Source organism: Dermacentor variabilis, chromosome 2 (genome assembly GCF_050947875.1).
Source record: "Dermacentor variabilis isolate Ectoservices chromosome 2, ASM5094787v1, whole genome shotgun sequence".
NCBI lineage: Eukaryota > Metazoa > Arthropoda > Arachnida > Ixodida > Ixodidae > Dermacentor > Dermacentor variabilis.
Window position 1 is genome coordinate 236,800,224 of NC_134569.1, and position 19,432 is coordinate 236,819,655.

The following is a 19,432-nucleotide window of genomic DNA, read 5'->3' on the forward strand; positions in this document are numbered from 1 at the left end:
ATGAATGACATGCCGTGCAGCTGGCATGGATGTCGTCACATCATCATCATCATCAGCGTATTTTGATGTCCATCGAAGGAGGCAAGCTTCTCCAGCGATCTCCAATACCCCTGTCTTGTGCCAACTGGTTCCACGTGTCCTCAAGTTTCCTAAATTCATCACGTCCACATTATTCTCTGCCGTCCTCGACTGTGCTTCCCTTCTCTTAGCACCCATTCTGCGACTCCAATAGACCAGCAGTTCTCTCCCTTACGCATTGCAATGTCTGCCCAGCACGACTTCTTCCTCTGAATGTCAACCAGAATATCAGCTATCCCCATTCGCTCTCTAATCCACATCGCTGTCTTCCAGTCTATTATCATCATGCCTAGTAATTTTCATTCCATCGCTCGTTGCGCGGTCCTCAACGTCTTCCCAAGCTTCTTTGGTAACTTCCAAGTTTCGGCCCCATACGTTAGTAACGGTAAAAAGCCATGGTTAGCAGTAAGCTCCCTGGTCATGATTTAGTAATGCCTGCCGTAAGCTCTCCAGCTAATGATTTATTTTTGTTAATTTCCTTGATCAGAGGCCCCTGCGAGTAATTAACCTCCATAAACGTATTTCTGCGCAGGCTCTAGAGGCTGACTGCCGACCATGACATTCGTTCTCTCGCCAGGCTGCGGAACATTACTTTTCTCTGCTGCGTACTAACTCTCAATCATCCTTACACTTTCTTCGACAAGTTCCTCAAACGTTTGTTGCAAATAGTCTGCAGCGTTGCTGAGTATGCCAATGTCATCTACAAACCGCAAGTTGGTGAGCTATTTACCGTTAGCCCTCACTCCTAACCATTCCCAGTCTAACTGGTTCCACACCTTTAAGTATTCAGTGATAGCATTGTAAATATTTTGCTATTGATCATATGAAACCTTTTGCAGATATCTGGCTATGCAAAGTCTGCGCGTTAGTGTCATCCGTTCGATATCAACATTCGTGGGAAACTTCATTTTTGACCACTGTTCGGAGTCAGTGCGCTGCTGCCTAGGTGCCCCGATCTAATCATTCCAGCTGCCTGATTCAAGCGCAGGTAGCGCGCGTTTCATGTATAGCCAATATCAACGCCTTAACTGGCAATGTTCGTTTATCATATACTGTAAGCTTGTTCACTTACTCCCTTATAATTAGGGTGTAAATTAGAAGGACTGGGGTGTTCCAAGGGTGTTTTCTTGTTGAACACCCTTTTCCGTTAAAAACGGGTGTTTCAAGGGTGTTTACAAGGGTGAAAAGATGAATACACCCGCATTACACCCATAAGGGTGTGAAAATTTTAAGAGTGCAGGACAGAAGAAGAACGCAAACGACAGGACCCGCGCCACTTACAAGTAAGTCGATTTCCGCATCAAGCCTGCCTTATGTAGGTGAACCAAGCCAATCACACACGAAACATTAGAAGTAAAATACAGCAATCCATCGACCACTCAGGAATCATATCTGGCACAGTAGATCAAATCAGCTCTGTTGATGCGGAAATAAACTTAGTTGTGAGTGGCGCCGGTCCTGTCGTTTGTGGTCTCATTCTGTCCTGGTGTATTGCGCCTTGCTCTTTACTCATTTATAGTTACTCAGGACGAGCAGACACGCACGTAAGCAGCGGCGGAAAAGATAGACCTCAACACCCGACCTTATCGAGCAACCGACCTCACTCAACCTCAACCTTACGCATGAGGTTAACAGTGCTGACCTCACTGAACAGAATTTCAGCCAGTAGGCAACCTTACCGCACCTTGTGAGGTCAAGGTAACACTGAGGCTGAGATCGACTTGATGAGGTTTGGCGAGGTTGCCCACCTTTGGTCGCAGCCCCTGAAAGCACAAGAGCATGCCGGTGCCTTACCCGCCCCTCGAACGGCGCAGTACGGCAGCCTTCCGCTGTGTGCCGCCTGACAAACCCTGCAGCTGCTGGGGGCGGCGCCGCCGTCGCGAAGGGTCCGCCTGCGTGCGCATCAAAAATGGCGTCAGCAATGGGCCGCAGGCAACGGACTACGCTTTTCAGTGGTCAGCCCGCCCGTGGGAAATCCCGTGCGCGTGCAAGAGAGAAAGGGAAGGGAAGGCGCGAAAGGAAACCGGATGTCCCGTTTACTACTCTGCACGGGGGAAAGGGAACCGGGGATTGAAAGCAAAACAGGCAAACGCGAAATTAGAGAGATTTCACGAGTACAGTAAGTAGCCCACAGAGGGTGCCTGTAAGCGTTCTCTCGGATCCGTTGATTTAAAGAAAGTTACAAAAGCGCGCGTAGCGTACCCGGTTGATGACGTGGACGAGTTCACGCATCCTGCATCTTTTCAACACTGTAAAAGTTCAACCATCCAGTCGGCTGAGCGAGCGCAGTGGCGCAAGAGGTGCTCGACGGTCTCTTCAATGTTGCAGCGGTTGCATACGGTGGAGCTAGCCTCCTCAATGAGGAAAAAGTCTCTATGTCACGTGATAAACTGCACTATCGTGAATTCGGGGACTTCGGTGTACAAGAGAAAAAAATATGGCGACGACAATTACTCCTGTAAGGTTCACGCCTATTCGTAAAGACTGGCGTCCAAAACGAAATGTGTTCGTAACCTATAGGAAAGGAAAACAAAAACAACGTGAACGGCCACGGGCATCGTAGCAGCCTAACTTCTTAATGGACGCTTAAAATATCTGGCAGACATTTAACAGTTACAAAATAAGAGAAAAACAGAACGGACAGCCAATCTAAAATGAACAAGAATTAATATTGACACGTGTACTTGTTTGTCTTTATCGGGAGACACGTTTCACCGCCTAACAAATGTTATCGCACAGCGCAGGACATGCCTGCATGTATCGGAAGTTTCTGGAATGTTATCGATGCTTCCATCCGCTGTCTGTGACCGAACCTTGTGTAATCTGATTGCATGTGTGCGCGACGCGAATGATGTAGAACTTTGTAGAAGGCACGCGGGTGCCAGCGATTACCCTGGAACATTCGACGACTGGTGTGTAAAAGCCGACGCGCTTGACCCTCTGATCGGATTTTCGACCATCGCCGAGTGTCTTCGCCGCTGTCGCCGTTCTTTGAGTGCAGCCTGTTTTTGAGGGCACAAGTTCGCCCAATAAAACGCCACTTTCGTCTTTCCCAGTTTGGCTGCTTTCTTCACCGTCACTACCACGTGACATTATATATATATATATATATATATAATGAAAACGAAAATAAGAACACAACGACACATAGGTAAACATAACTTCACATAATGATGATGATGATAATAATAACTATTATTTAGTCCAACATACAAAAGCATGGCATCATTAATGTAGAAAAAAAGGCAACACAAAGAAGCAGGCAGACATTTGGGACCTCTTTAACCTATTTCAAATGCTTACTCGAAGAAACTTCTCAAATGAACAATTATTGTCCAAGCTTGCGACCGCTCCTACGGACGTCGCTGTCAACGAATGTCGAGAGCGACGCGACAGTTGTTCGCGAGAAACGACTGCAAGCCCTAGCGGATGCGGCAGCAGATGAACAACCTCAACTTTGACACTCGCGCAAACAGGATCGCATGACGCGACAGATGCGTCACGCACGAAATAAACAGAGTGGCTGGCATGAACAACACGAAGCCTTGCTCCTGCTGCAAGCAATTCTAGCGAGGAAGCGACATGGAAACAAGTTGAATATCGTTTTATCGGCTACACATCACATCTTGGGAACACATCCGGTACACGTACACATGAAGCTACACCTGTTTCATGAATGTGTGCAAGAGGGTATCAGGGCGCCACAACGGAATTTCACAGCAACGCAATCCTCTCGCTTATCAAGATCCCGCTCTTTCGCACCGCGATAGTTATGACTAATGGGTTAATAACAGGCCCAGTGTCAAGACTGGACGATTAAACGTTATTTCTTTGTTTTTGTTTCTCCTTTAGCCTCGTAAGACACCACGTGCAACGGAGAGTACTGACCGTCATCGTCCTCTTAGCCTGTGCTCCATGGTTGCCAGGTATTGTTACTTGGTGCCAAACTCGCTTTTTGGGCGACTTTTAAATAAATTTCTTGTACAACATGGCTGCAGTTAACATCAATGTTCGGTTTAGTAGTAGTAGTACCACGAAACCAACAAATTATCGGAATAACAATATTTATTTCAACATGTAGAATACATACTCATATACTTGTGTATGTAAACATATAAATAACATTTATTTAGCAGTAATTAATGTCCTCATGTAGTTAAGTAACTCGCTTATATATACCCCTAACCATTCTGTAATTATAATCCTCATCAACAGCCAATCTTTACGTCCAGAGCAGGGCGAAGGCCTTTCCTAGCGATCTCTAATTACCGCTGTTTCACGCTTGCCGATACCAACATGCACCTGCAAGTTTCCTACTTGCATTACCCAACTTCATTTTCTGCCGTCCTCGACTGCGCTTCCCTTCTCTTGGCACCCATTCTGTAAACCTAATGGTCCACCGGTTATATAAACTACGCATTACATGACCTGCTCAGCTCCTTTTTCTTTTTTCTTAGTGTCAGTTGGAATATCGGCTATCCCCGTTTACACTCTGATCCACACCGCTCTCTTCCTGTCTCTTGACGTTACGCCTAACATTTTTGGTTTCGTGGTTCTTTGCGCGGTAAACTTGTTCTCGAGCTTCTTTGTCAACCTCCAAGTTACTGTCCCATTATCAGCACGGCTGGATTGCAATGATTGCCCACTTTTCTTTTCAATGATAGTGGTAAGCTCCCAGTCAGCATCTGTCAATGCCTGCCGTATGCAGAGCAACGCATTTTTTGTTCTTCTGTAAATTTGTTTCTCGTGATCAGGGTTCCCTGTGAGTAATTGACTTGGGTCAACGTACTCCTTCACAGACTCTAGAGGCTGACTGGCGATACTGAACGCGGCGTTGCTCCTCGATATCCCACCACGCGCGGACGCAGGGAATGCGGGAGCAGGAAATGCAGGTAGCATTGCGGGAGGTCGGACAGCCTTCGTGATGTGTGCCTGCACGTTGCCATCCGTGTTTTAAGGCGGCGAAAATTTTGTGTTAGGAGCTGCTAATACCTGCTAAGCGTAGCGCGACGCCATTTTGATTGCCACGTCGTGGTCTCATTCTGCCTGCGGACACTCTCGAACACAGCCGACGCTTTAAGTGGTACCGGGGCGGCACGACACGTGGCCTGCGGCTCAGGTCATGGATATTGATGGCGCGCTGGCGCTGTAATCAGAGCATGGCCATATTGTCGCGTTGCCGTGACGGTGACGTACCTGTAGCATGACCGTCGGCACGATAACTAACTTTTTGGGGGGGGGGGGGGGGCGAACTAGTGGCAATGAAAAAGCAAGTCATAATCAAGCTGACCGATAGCCTCGAGCATCACAGCTGTCGATCCCCGAAATCTTACCTGCGCGCCAGACGCGTCGGCTGCTAATACTTGACTCATCGAACATTCCAGGCTGGTGACCACACTATTCGCGTAACGCATGCAATCTGATTACAAAATGTTCAGCCACAACTCAGACGACAGATAGAATCGGCTACAAGAATCTAGAACGTTCTGATACATGCAGGCGCGCCTTGCGCCGAGCGATAACGTACAGCATTTATTAACCGGCTACAGGGGGTCACCAGAAGAAAGGTAAACAAGTACACGTGTCAATATGATCAGAAGAACGACAGTTTTGTAACTAAATACATAGTGCAGGACATGATTTGTTGGCGGCGTCAGGCACATAAAAAGGGAAATGAGGATATAGTCAAGTACTTCGTCTAGGCGCAGCAAAGGATAGAGATCCTTTCACGTGATCTTATTCGAACGACAATAACAGACGCAAAATCAGACGGAACGCTCTTTCTTTTACAGCGAAGCTGTTTTCCTCTAGCCCCCGTATGCATCCCCCCTCTTGCTTTTCCAAGAGGGTGTACCCGGGCGGCTTGCCTCCGTATTGGCGAGAGGAATGGTGACGATACGATTGGACGGCGCCTGTGCACGTGGCCTGCGCTTGGGTATGCCCATGGACTGCTTGGTGACTGAATAATGGCGCAGGTGAGCTTGTCGGTCACCTGCTCGTCAATAACCCGCCTCTCTGCGGCCGAAACCCGATAAGGTCGCCGCCGGAGAGGAGCATGCGAGCCAGTGTCAATGGTGTGGCAAACAGTTGTCGCTCAACCCAAAGTGGCAGTCAAATGAAGCTCCGAGCCGACGAAGAAGACGGAGAAGCTCGCCACGCTGCGCCGGAGTAAGGTTGCGGCCGATGGATGCGGTAAACGGGTGCGGTCTCGAAGTTACAGGCTCTACAGCGGCGATGTGAGCGGCAGGTGGGTGCGCGATGAAAATTAAGTGCACCGGCTCAGCATGACCGAGGTACTCGTGGCATAACAAATGAAGCGGCAGTGGCATTGGGCTAGAAACACACATCGATGTGGCACCAGCACGGAAAGCAAACACGGCGAATGGCAGAGGGTTCATTCGGCGACGGGCGAAGAGTCAGACGGCATAAAAAGCACACTGGGCGTCACACACGGAGTCGCACGACGAGAGGACTGACGACTGCGGAGTCAGTGCCTTTTGTGACGGTAAGTTTGCCAGGAGGCTGCTCTTCAAACCACGTGTCACAAAGAGGTAGGAACGCGACCTCGGCGTGGCAATGACGATGCGATGGCTTGACAGAAAAATCCCATCCCAAGATGACATCGTGAGAACAAGAGGCGAGAAGAAAACAACCAATAACATAAAGTTACTCTTCAATAACGACTCGGACTGTGCAGGCTCCTAATGGTTCAATGTGTTGCGTGCTAGCTGTGCGTAGCGAAATACCTGAAAGCGACGGCAACACTTTCTGAAGTCTGCGGCAAAGGCGGGCATGCATTAAGGAAATTTCGGCTCCTGCGTCTACGAGTGCTAGTGTATGTACTCCTTCGACGATCACATCAATCACGTTTCGAGGGGAAATCGGAGGCGTTAAAAATTTCGCAGGGCATGAAGATGTCGCCTGCCAAAGTGCGGTGACTAGTTTTCCTGGGGCCGAGTGGCAGGCCAACGCCTCACGCGCAATTGAACGGCAGAGAGGGGAAGGTTGTCGACGACTGGCGAAAGCAGATTCGACCGATGGACTCGTAGAACCGAAAGGCGTACCCGGTGAAGTACAGCGTTGAAATTCTCTTGGAGGGTAGTTGAAAGTTAGTTGCCAGAAGCGAGAAGTGTAGCTGGCATCCGGCGCCGACAGAAACGCGCCACGTGTGCCAGCACTTCTGCAGGAGCAACAAATGGACCGCTTTTCGGGTGTGCTCCATGTGTTCTGCGCGCTGGTATACTGTGGCACTAAGCGGGCGGGAGACGGTGGTGTCCGCGTTCGTGCACGAAACACGGCACGGGTCGGCGTTGCAGCGACCTACGCAAAGCTCAGCAGCAGGAGTGTTGTGAAAGGTATTGGGAATGCACTCAGACTCGTTGCTGGATGACGTGCTGCAGCGTGGCCGTCACCGAAGAGGAGGGCGTCTCTTGCATCAGAGACACCAATGAAAGCTGGCGGGCCACCTCTTGGCGAACAAACTGCTTAATCTGCGCCATCATTCAGAAGCCATCGGCGGCAACGGTCAAGCCAGAGATGAATCGCGCGTGACGAGCCGCTGCTTTGCTGCTTTCGCAACTCATAACAGCTCTGGCAGAGATTTTCTACACATACAGTGCTGGGGTTCTTTGCCAACGGCATCTGAAAGGCATCGTCGTCAACCCCCTTTAAAATATGCCTGATCTCGTCGCTTTTTGCCACTGTCTCATCGACACGCTTGCAGAGATCCATGATATCCGCGATATAACTTCGGAATGTCTCACCGCTCTGCTGCTCTCGTTCTCGTAAGCGTTGCTAGGCGCGAAGCTTGCGGACTGAATTTTTTCTTGTGGTTGGTCGCCCTTCTAGAGGAGGCGAGCCAGTCTTCCACGTCACGGTCTCCCATCCAGCTGAAAATGGCAGGGTCGCGCTGTCGCTATGCGCCCGAGCAGAGGCATCGCGGCCGTTGGACGCGGTGACGGGTCTTCCGCCATAACGGGACTGCATGCCAGAGTCCTGCCTCGAAGTTCCAGGGTTTACAGGCGTATACCCAGCACCTACGCCAAATGTGACGAGCTTTGTCGCAGTCGTCCAGCGACAGACAGACACAAGACACACAGCGGCAGCAACGATCGCTCAGCTAGACGGGCGAGGTGACCGCGCGACACACGATGGCGACGAAACTTTCCATGAGCCGTTCCTCTTACTTACAGAGCGAAGGACCTCTTGCACAGAGTAGGTAAGAAAAGCACACATTCACTGAACGTGCCCGCGAAGCTACCAACGCTAATGCCACATTTTTTTCCACGGTGTTCACAGTGGAATCCAACATGCGCTTTCTCAATAAGTTTCGATTTGATGATCTCGGACGCGTTAGCGCCTGCGAGTGGATGCATTTCAATTCAATTCAATTTTGATTTTCCTTTCAGAGGAAGCATTGTGAACTAAAAGCCGCTTTCTTGCAGCTTGGCTAGGTCGAGAAACCCATACACATAGCAGCACGACATTCTCGGGCAAAGAATACACAATCATAAATACCCAAATAAAAGCCGTATAGCCAGAAAGACGTTAACAAAGTAAAGAGTTACGTAAAAGAACATACATATCATAATACACACGGAGTTTCAATTTATACATGCTTAAGTACACGATATACATAATACGCAAAGAACAAAGAAACTATCGCACATATTTAGTAAACTCTAATATATCAAGGAAAGTCAGGTAATTTAACATGCAAGCAATGCAAGAACGGCAGACATGTTACGCCCTCAAATTGACAAAATACCGGAGCAGCTCGTTCTTTGCGAAGCGCGTCGCGTCCTTACGGCCTTTCAAAATAGAATGAATGTTATGTTGTAGCGGGAGGAATTTGTTATTTGTTGAAAAGGTGGGGAATTAACCATGTTTCTTTTTAACGCCTGCATAGTTTACTGCCTTGTTGTGTAAAGTTCGGAATCGAAGCTGGGAATTGCACAAATTCGCCTGTCCAACAATAAAACATTCGCACAATACCGGAAATGATATACGTGTTCTATTCTTGCAATTCTGCGTTTGCAGAAAGTGTCTCGCGTCGGAGCCGTGTAGTCGAAGTTTTCAAAGTGACGAAACGTTTTCTGTAAAGTGAGAATTATCAAATGGCTCTGTGGTAGCCGCCCATACGACGCTACAATAATTTAGGCGTGACGCAAAATGTGCATGGTAGATTTGTCGTTTAATTTGAGGCGCAAGGATGCCTCGGCATCGTGAGTGCGCTGCAGCATAGCTGCAGGCAGTTCTCACGCGACAGCGTTAAGCTCCCCGTGTCGCAGGAAATCCGGCGTCGGACGTGCGTTCGCCAGAAAGAATTTGGAACCACGCGTACCCAACCACGCAGGCCCTCCATGTGGTGCGAGGAAGTTATTGAACTAATTGAATTTCTCAAGGTAAAATACGTAGAAAAATCGTAAAGTACGACCTACAAATGATCTAACGACATGATAGCGTCGGATTGTAATTTGAATATACGAGAGAACATAATTCTGTTACGCGGAAACTCCAACACAAAGCCCCTTTTAACGTGATAGCGTTTTCCAGCTGCCATTTGAGATCTGACCTATATAGTAGCGGCGCCCCCCCCCCCCCCCCGGTTCCTTGCACACCATCAAAAAAATAGCCACAATGCTCGTCTTCGTGCGTAGCGTTCGCCGCCAGCGCTTCCCGGTAAGCGTTACGGTTACATACGCTGCACTTGCCGGGAAGCGCGATAAGCATGTGCACTCGGGGATCATTGGATGCTGTCGCGTTCCACTCGGCGAAGCTTAAGCGTCGTCCAATTTTTTTCGCAATGATTATCTACGTGCGCGTTCCCAGGGCGTTGAAACTGTAACACCTGGCACTTTATGTCGTTCGACAGTGTTGATTGTTTGCCCATTGTACGAAATACTGTCTGCTAGCACAAAAGGTTTTTCTTTTTTTTTTCTGACACGAAAAAAACGATAGCTTTGCTTTAGCTAAAAAAAACTATTCTTGAGTCTGCTTGACTGCGCCCAAAAGCTCAGATTACCCAGCGCAAAGCAACATACTTTTACTAATTCATTCACATCGGGACCAGAAAAAAGGACAGTTCAGTCATCAGCATACATTATAAACTAAGCAGTTGTATTACCATCCACTTAAGCGTTAAAAAAATATCGGTCCTAACACGCTCCCTTGGGGCACGCCCCTGACTAAAGAAAGCATACGTTACTGCTCCTTACCTGAGCACACGCACTGGCATCTGTTCATAAGGTAACATATTTACAAGTTTAAAGACGTTCCAGAAATTCGGTAAATCGAAAGCTCGTGAAGAACAACGTCACAGTTTTGCGAATCAATAGCTTTACTGAAGTCTATAAATAACTTAACCGCGATTGTCTATGTGCTGAACTAACGTTTTATTTAGACTTAGCAGGGCGATTTCAGATGATTTTACTTTTCTAAAACCGAAGTGAGCGTCAGATAAAATAATCTCTTCATCAAAAAGAAATTCTTATCCGGGAGCACATAATCTTTTCAAGTCCTTTCGAGAATACATGTAAAATTGAAATGGGCCGATAATTCGACACGATATTTTTATATCCACGTTCTTACACGACAGCCAATTTGCTTTCTTTAATTGCGTGAGGAAATCTTCCTGTCTCAAGCACCAAAGTCAAATATGCGTTAGTGCAGAAATAATAAATTCTAAAACATACTTTGCTGGTTTTACTTGTATATTATTTATATATAATGCTTTACTATTTTTATACACATAAAAGTTCTACAACATTCTCAATTATCCGCAGGCTAAAAAAAGAAGAAAGAGATACTACCGTTGCTCCTACGTTGTAATATGCATTGCATTGTGTGCTTGTGTGGGAAAGATCGCTGAAGTAACGTTGAAGCGCTTGTTTTTTGCGCCTGTGTTTTTTTGCGCCTGTGTGAAGCGCTTGTGTGAAGAATTTTTTTAGTGCAATTCCCCATTTTTGTATTTATTTTGTTTTGTGAACTTAGTCGTGTACCACGCTCCTAAGATCTTGTTTAATCGCAGTATTTATAAATAAATAAATAAATAAATTGTGTGGCCGCAGCTGCCAAGGGTGGCGCAGCCCAGTCAGGCACGTTCACTGCCTTTTGTCGCGCCTCCCAGTGCATTCCGTAAGGAATGTCTTCAATAAATGAATAAAGAAATAAATGAGTGAACAATGAACACGCTTGAGAGAGTTGTAATATCATGTGCAACCAGCTAAATGTTCATTAAAATAATTAGCAAGCTCTTCTCGATATACCTCTTTATTCATAACGCATAACTTGACTGGATAGGAACTTTTGCCTCCGCGGGCTAGTTGGTTATTTATAGCCTTGCACGCTGTGTGAAGATGCTTCTGTGCCATGTCCGAAAAGAACACGCGGTTTCCCAATGAGTTTCGATTCAATGATCCCGGACGGCATAGCACCTGCGAACGGATGCTTCTGTTCAGCGTTCTCGGCTCACATTTTCCAAACTTCACGAATATGTTCTCACACTGCGGCGCATCGGGACTCGGGCAGTAGGCGCTGGTCAAGGCTGCTTGGATTGGCGCCAACGACGCCGTTCGAGGCTCAATGTGAAAGAACAAACGAAAGAAAGAACGAAAAAAAAAACCTTCAGGTATAATAGTGCATTAGGTGCTTGCATGCGTCGTTGAGGAGATCGACCAACGGCGCAATGTGTTTACTTCACACTGCAGCTCGTTATGTCTTGCAAGAAGTCTGACCCTTCCGATCGTACAGCCACGTGTGCAGCAGGCTTTCGCCTTCACGTGTCACAGGAGTTTAACATGCTGCCGATTTTTGAGTAGCTCGTAGCAGAGCGTCCAAGGGTTGACGGGCCGATTTCTTGACATATGTCGTAGCCCGCTTCGTGTAAGCATTATGATGCAGACACAACCACTTTCCGCCCATTCCGAAAGGCGCAAGTTTTTCTATGCATATCAGATTTAGAACTGAAACGGGAATGGCGCATTTGTCAATAATTAGCAGCAAATGTTCTTTAATTCGAATATAGACGTTCCTGCGCGTGAGCCAATCTTAAGAACAGAACTTCTTAGCCGAATTCCAACAGCGTTTCATGAAAGTCGAAATTCACAGACACAAGTATACTACTTTCCACTAAATAAACGGGAGAGGCATTTGCCCTGCAATGAGCATGAAACGAATGATAATGGTGATCGGTCATAGTGATAGCAAGACACTTGCCTTATGCAAACTATCAGTGCCGGAGTATCTGGATAAAACGGCAACTATCCATGCAGTCCTGACAAAGCGAGCGTCATCAGGTTGCATCGGTTCACAGTTCAAACGTGCGTGTTGTCCCCTTTTCGAAGGTCGACTGCCCAAAGAAATTAAATACGTATCAGATGTGTCGAGATCACCTATGTTCCCTCGTTCCTCTCAATAAAGCAACAGCACTGACTCTTTGATTCGTTTCAACCATCACTTGCAGTCGAGGTCCCAGAAGAAAAATAAACAAGGTTAAATAATGGTTCCGGAATTATTTACCTTTGTGAGCGCCGTTTGATACGGAGTGTTGAGTAACGCCACCAAAGCTTTTCTATTTAGTCATTCCCGCTGCGCTTGTTTTGGCGCCGTTAGGATTCGTCGCTCGCACTGGCAAGCCATCCAATCTTGAAGTGTGCCCTAATAAGGTGACGCCATTTTCGCGTCGACGTTCTCCCTACCTTTGTCGGTCGCTAATCCTCCAGCCGCATTCTACAATTCTCTGCAGGCGCCGTGTGGTTACGGCCTCACGCTGCGGCCAGTTCGATCGAGCAGGGGCGTTCCCCTCGACTCTGAGCAAACGTGCGCGATTCAGCGACGGCAAGGTTCGCGCCAGCGGCGCGTTTCAAAAGAGGCGCCCCCTGAACACGCACAGCTGCGCTGCGTGTCCCAACCCACACAAGGGCCTCTCTATTCTGCGCCTGCATGCAAAACAGAGGGCGCCCGCGCTACGAATTCTTTCCTTCTTTTTTTTCGGGTTACTTCGCGATCTAGTTCCGCTCCGCTTCTGCGAGGCCCAAGGAGAGCAAACTCGCCAACAATTGCGCGTCACGTCACACCATACACTCAAAGGAGACACGTGGACAAGCGCCATACTGTGACCGTTACACTGGACACGCGACAGCTCGGAACACAAAGGCGAAGCATGCGCTTTCCCGATATAGTTACGCCGATTCGAACGCTCGATTTAGCCTCCCCGTGTACTGTATAGCGACCGGAGCGCGCATATAGGAAGCACCTTGGCGGGGCAACTGGATGTGCGCCCTCGCAAGCCGCTTTTCATTCATCCGCCCCGTGAGTGCCGTGACACAGCTGCACTTGTTCCGTGCTTTATTTACAATCGCTGACGGCACGGCAGAGCGAGAGAAAAAACGGGCTCAACCTGGGCTGCCCTGGCCACACGCGTGTGTGTCATCGCACGAACGCAAGGAATTACGACGGCACTCACGAAGACTGTCGACGGTAAGATGAGTATAGCGTTCGATCAACGTAGCGCCACACTGTATTCTTAAAGTCAAGTTTGTTTACCACGATGCAAATCCAACTGGCCCAATCTTTCACCTGACTTGTTCACCACGTCTAGTGGCCATTCAGAGCATTGCGTTGTCTCGGCTACATGCGACATACTCCGATATAGCCCCCCCCCCCCCACTTCGCTAAAGCACACACTTCCCAAAGTCGCCTATGATCATGGCAGCATGACGGAGATGGTGTGGCACCAAGGAAGCGACGACGATGAAATGACAAAGAAGAAATGGCGTCGATGGAACGACAGAGGCGGTGTCATGACGACGGCACGGCAACAATAAGAAGGCGACTCTCAAATGATGACGACGCTTTAAAAACGACCGCGTGACAACTACGACGCGAAGACAATGAAACGACGACGAATCCATGGAGTTGATGGCGGGACGACGACGGTATAACGACAACCAGATGACAAATCTGATATGAGGATGGCACGAACACGACGACGGGATAACGACGGTATGACAGCACATGCACGATAGCGACTTTCTGACGATGACGCAATGACAGAATTGGCATGACAACGGCGGCATAATCACTACTGAACGACTACAGCATGATCACTATAGAATGACGAACAAGGAATGACTTCGATGGATAGACGAAGGCAAGACAATGGAATGACGTTACTGAAGTAATGACGATGATTAAACGACAGCGTCACGACGACGGCATGACGACGATGACTTGACTACGACGGTAAGATGAGAGTCACATGACGAAGCTATATAATGACGACGATTGAAAGACCACGATGGCATCACGGCGGTGGTGTGACAACGAAAGACGAGTGTATAATAATAATAATATTTCGGGTTTTACGTGCCAAAACCACTTTCTGATTATGAGGCACGCCGTAGTGGAAGACTCCGGAAATTTTCGACCACCCGGGGTTCTTTAACGTGCGCCTAAATCTAAGCACACGGGTGTTTTCGCATTTCGCCTCCATCGAAATGCGGCCGCCGTGGCCGGGATTCGAACACGCGACCTCGTGCTCAGCAGCCCAACACCATAGCCACTGAGCAACCACGGCGGGTAAAGACGAGTGTATGACGACGATGGCGAGATGACGACGACATCACGAGAGTCGGCTGACAAAGCTGGAATGGCGACGATGCATTGACCACGACGGCATCACCACCACGAGCACAACGCTAGTGGCCCGAGCTATCAGACAACTTGAGCCACTACATCGCGGCAGGAGGCTTGATGACGGCGGCATGACGAGTCAGATGAGGAAGTTGCAATAACGGTGATGAAACCACCACGACCGCGAGCATGCACATAGGGGGCCAAGCACAGACAATTTGAGCCACTGGGTCGTCGTAGACAGACAGACTCAAAACGGCTGAGGTAGGCAAAGAATGCTAACCACATTACAAAATCTGACCGATCGCACGAGCGGTGCCGGCATCATAAAAGCATAGTCACGGCTCACGGACGCCCACTTGCACAGCAAACTGCCTCTACAAAAGTCAGAAGTGCGATGCGTCTCATTTTTTCTGGTTATATTTTTCGCCCTGCACGGTCACAGGCGCCATTTTTACAGGCTTATCGCGCGCCGATGAAAAGGAAGGCCAATGAAATGCGATCCGAACATTGACACGTGGTGCCCGGCTCAGGTGCCGATAGTGGTTTTGAGTGGATGAACCGATTTTATGTGTGTCCCCTTTGAAAAGGTTTTGTGGGTGGTGCCACCCGCAGTTTCAAAAGGACGCTGTACATTCGCTCGGTTGGCCATGAGCGGCGCTGGTTAACACTCCCAGGGCCAGTATGGTACACAAACGCTAATGCCAAGAAAGTGAGCGGAAAGGTGGCCGCCGCGGTGGTATGCACCGCACGCGTAATGCGGCCCCCACCTGCGGCAATTCATATTTTCAGTCACCACAACTTCCCTCCCCCTCATTATTTCTACGTTTTAAACAAACGTAACAATTAATCTGCCCTGTGCTTTATCTCGCTTCATTGTATGTTTTATCCGTAAGGTGATGATGGTGTAGCAACAGGCGTGGTTAGCCTGACATGTTTAGCCGGCAATTGTTCTGTCTGAGCACCTCACGCACTTTTTAGCAAGGGTGTGCCACCAGAGTTTCCCACCTGCGTGTCCCGAAGAAAGACAAGCAACAGTCTCAGAACTCTCTTCCCGACTACAGCGGGCCCTTCTGGAAACACTACATCTTCCTACAGCTCGCGTCTGTAATATGTTCCTTCTGCAGACAGTGTAGCGACGCCTTCATTTCCAAGTCAAACTGCGGGCATAACAAGACAAAGTGTTTCATAGGGTGCATCACCGATCTCACAGCGCAAAGTACAAAGCTGGAAAGCGTATCGCCCAGTCCTGTAGAACCAGGCCTGGATGTACGGGGAGTTGGTTCTAATGCGACACAGTAGGGCAGCGTCTTCGTGAGTAAGTTTTGTGGAGCAACCGCAAAATGAATGCAGGTAGCGTGTGGTTTTCTGCAAATTTTCCGGGTCCCAATTTTGGGGCACGCGACAGCTTTTCGCGCACAAGAGCGTCAACTTTCTCATTTTCTTCAATTCCAACACGTGACGCGATCCACTGAAATTTCGCTTTTAATCCTCAGCTCCTATAGGGTCTCTAAGGAGCGCCCAGTAAGCCTCTCGAGGCAGGTTTGCATGATATTCATTAACAAAATATTGAGCTCCTAGAATCCCCTTCTCGCTCTTGCAATGTGTGCTAGGCATACAATTTCATACCAACAAAACTAGAAGCTATGGCGCTCATGTCCACGCTTTATACAGTGCAGTGTTTCAACCAGAAAGGGAATTGTGGGTACAGTGAAGTGATTTGCCTTAACTTTGTCCTTCTAGCTTTAGACAGTGTTCTCATTTCTAATTTCACAACTGTCATCGCGAACTTCCCGTGCCACAATGTTTAGCCTCCTTTAACGTCTTACTTTTTGCCATCCTACTTGGCTCGAAACATCTCAAATAACCGAAACTGTTTCAGCTGGGCAACATAATAATTCGTTATGAGTGTTACTGGAACAATATGTTACCCCTATATCGGCGCGCATATGCTCAAAAGTGTCGATACTTCCTTATTCACTGATAATTGCGTTCTAGAGAGAATTAGTTGTGAGCGTAACACAGTCTATCACTTAAGAGAAACGTTGTTTGACTAGCATCATAAAACAGCGTAATCACGAGGGACAATGAAATAATCAGCCGCGTTCGAGGCCAATCCACAGAAAAAAAAAATCCATGTGTAGCTATCGTTCCGAAGATAGTTGAACGGACGCATCGCCCGCTTTCCCTCCAGTAATTTTAGTATGAAGCCCAACGGAGCTGATACACAGTAGTACACAAATCCCCGATCCTCTTCACTATCCCGTGTTCTTTATTTCTTTCTTTCTTCCTTTGTTTGTTTGTTCGTTTCTTTCTTTCTTTCTTTCTTTTTCTTTCCTTGCGCCACATACCATTATCCACCATTAGCAGCACCTTATCGGAATGCTCCAGCGATCCAAAGAAGCCACGGAGGGCCTGCACAGTAATACTGGCTCAGCACCAGTTCGGGAGTCATTTGTTTCCTACATCCACTAGGCTGCAGCACAACATGGGCGAATAAAAATAACTACAAACGCCACGGTCACTGTGGTGACCGCGTATGGCGTATATGTTGATTTCAGCTCTATTAAAAAAAAAAGATGCTGGTGCTTAAAGAGGGAGCCGACTACGCATCTTCGCCGACATAGTTGTGCTAGAAACGATTGTAATAAAAGCAACGATTAGAGAAAACAAATATAGTGACACTTACCAAGGGTTACGTGAAAGATAAATGTACCTAGGAGTTCACACAATGTAATCGTTGTTGGGCGGGTGCGAATGTCTCTCGAGTGCCACATTCGTGTTAAGTAGTATTGGTGTTTTTTTTTTAACCTTATGAAAGGTTCCCCCCCCCCTATAGTGTTTACACTATGGGACCTTTTTCTGTACTAAATATCAGTATTTTTGTATCTGCACTAAGTATTCAATAAACTTCAACTTCAAACTTCTAAGCTCAACACACTCAATCGCGAGCACGGACGCAAGAGACACGGAAAGGAGAAGACACGGGGAAAACACGTGAACAAGTCTAACGTACGAGCGCAGAAGAACAAGAAGGGCACGAACGACAAGAATAATGAGAAAGCTGTATCATAATCAGATTTCGTAACATGTTGGAGCGCAGCTTCTAGCGCCCATTCCTGCGTTGAGCGTCGGCGTCTTCGGCGCAATCGAGCGAACGAGCAAAGCGAAGGATGAAAGACTGAACGCGGAGCACAGCGGGGGATGAAAGCAAGCTATAGCGAAGAAAGCGCGAGGAGGAAAGCGGAGGAGGGGGGTGCAGCGGAACCATGAGGCGGAAAGCGGAGGACGAGGGTATGGAGAAAGCGTCAGAAGCGTAGTGGCGCGCAAGACGTGCTCTGCAGCGACGACCACTACGAGATGGCGCCAGAGTAGCGCACCGTTAGCCTGTTCACCGATGGCGCCATCGATAAGGCACGCGGCGAGTGCGTCCACCTATGGAAACATATGGAAACAGAGCGCACGATCGGAGGTCTGTCTGCGGCGGCAGCTGTGAATCGCGCCTACGCGCCACTCACGCGCTGACTCTCGCGATCTTCCTGTCAAATTAATAGCCTCAATCTATCATGAAATCATAACGCGTACAGAGCTGCGCTCAAATTTCGCATTAGGGAATATCGTAATCGATGGTGAATTTTTTATATTAGTGGCTCCTCGAGATTAGCTATTGCGCATACAACAATGTGTTACAATTCTGGTGACCATGAGGCCAAGAAAATTCTTAATGATAGTGGCCTCCTACCCAAAGCTTCTGATATTGTTGAAAAAATCCCTTACGGTATGATTTTTTTTTCACAATGTAAAAGAAGATGTCCTAACTGTGTATCGGTCTCTTAAGTGAGTCTTTCTTATCTGATACAAGCTCTCACTACAATGAACTGTTTGAACTCAAAATCTGCTTTTAATCAGTATAGTGGGTCGCGTGCATGGGCCTCTCATACAACTTGAGTTGTAACCTGGAGAATATCATCACGGCAAAATTTCCCAGTGATTCTCGGGTAAGTACGAAATTGCAGGGAACGTCACTGCTGACGACATGGCGCGCGTGGCTCAACAAGATGTCGCCGCTACACCAAGCTGGAAGTGAGGCAGTTTTTTCTTTTTGCTTTGTTTTAAACAATATCTGCGGCCGTAGTGTGTCCATTGTGAGCTGCAGCTAAAAGTATCCGGCAATAACTAGCAGAGACACCCGCGGGCTCACTGACAAGCAACACCACGAGGGCATGGTGGCACATGGTGCCAACCACCCTGCAACATTGCCGGGACCCCGAACGGGTAGGCTTCTAGGCTCCGAAAAGAGAACCTCACACAGAAGACATGAAGACGCGAGAACAACGATTCTGTGCAACCCTCACTCAGATGCCGAGCTGGATGGGTACGACGACGGCAACGCTGTTGTCGTTGTTACAGATTTTGGCTCACATGCACACCATGTCTAACGGCAGTGGGCCAACTTGAAATGCCGTGTGGGCCAACTTAAATTAGAGGGTGGGCCAACTTGAAATTTGGAGGTGGGGAACTTGAAGTTTGGACAATGCTAAATTGAAATTTGGGGTTGGGCCAGCTCAAATTTTGGAGTGAATCCATTTGAATTTTGAGTGTGAGCCAACTAAATTTAGAAGTGGGTCAACTTGAAGTTTTGGGGGGGGGGGGGGCGAAACTTGGAAGTTGGGGTGGACCTACTTAAATTTAGGGATGGGCCGACTTGAAATTTGGATGT

General features: G+C 48.1%; 1 protein-coding gene across 4 annotated transcripts in view; it reads right to left on the reverse strand.

The window, feature by feature from the left end:
- Positions 1-19,432, reverse strand: part of LOC142573162 (glycoprotein-N-acetylgalactosamine 3-beta-galactosyltransferase 1-like) — a 208,954-nt gene that overhangs the window by 120,744 nt on the left and 68,778 nt on the right. For all 4 annotated transcript variants that reach the window (XM_075682727.1, XM_075682723.1, XM_075682730.1 and 1 more), the window contains exon 2: positions 1,873-1,970. Coding sequence is in view for 1 of the 4 variants with exons in the window: in XM_075682721.1 (XP_075538836.1) it covers positions 1,873-1,970 (98 nt within the window). In the remaining 3 variants the exon portion in view is untranslated. The remainder of the gene's footprint in view (positions 1-1,872; positions 1,971-19,432) is intronic.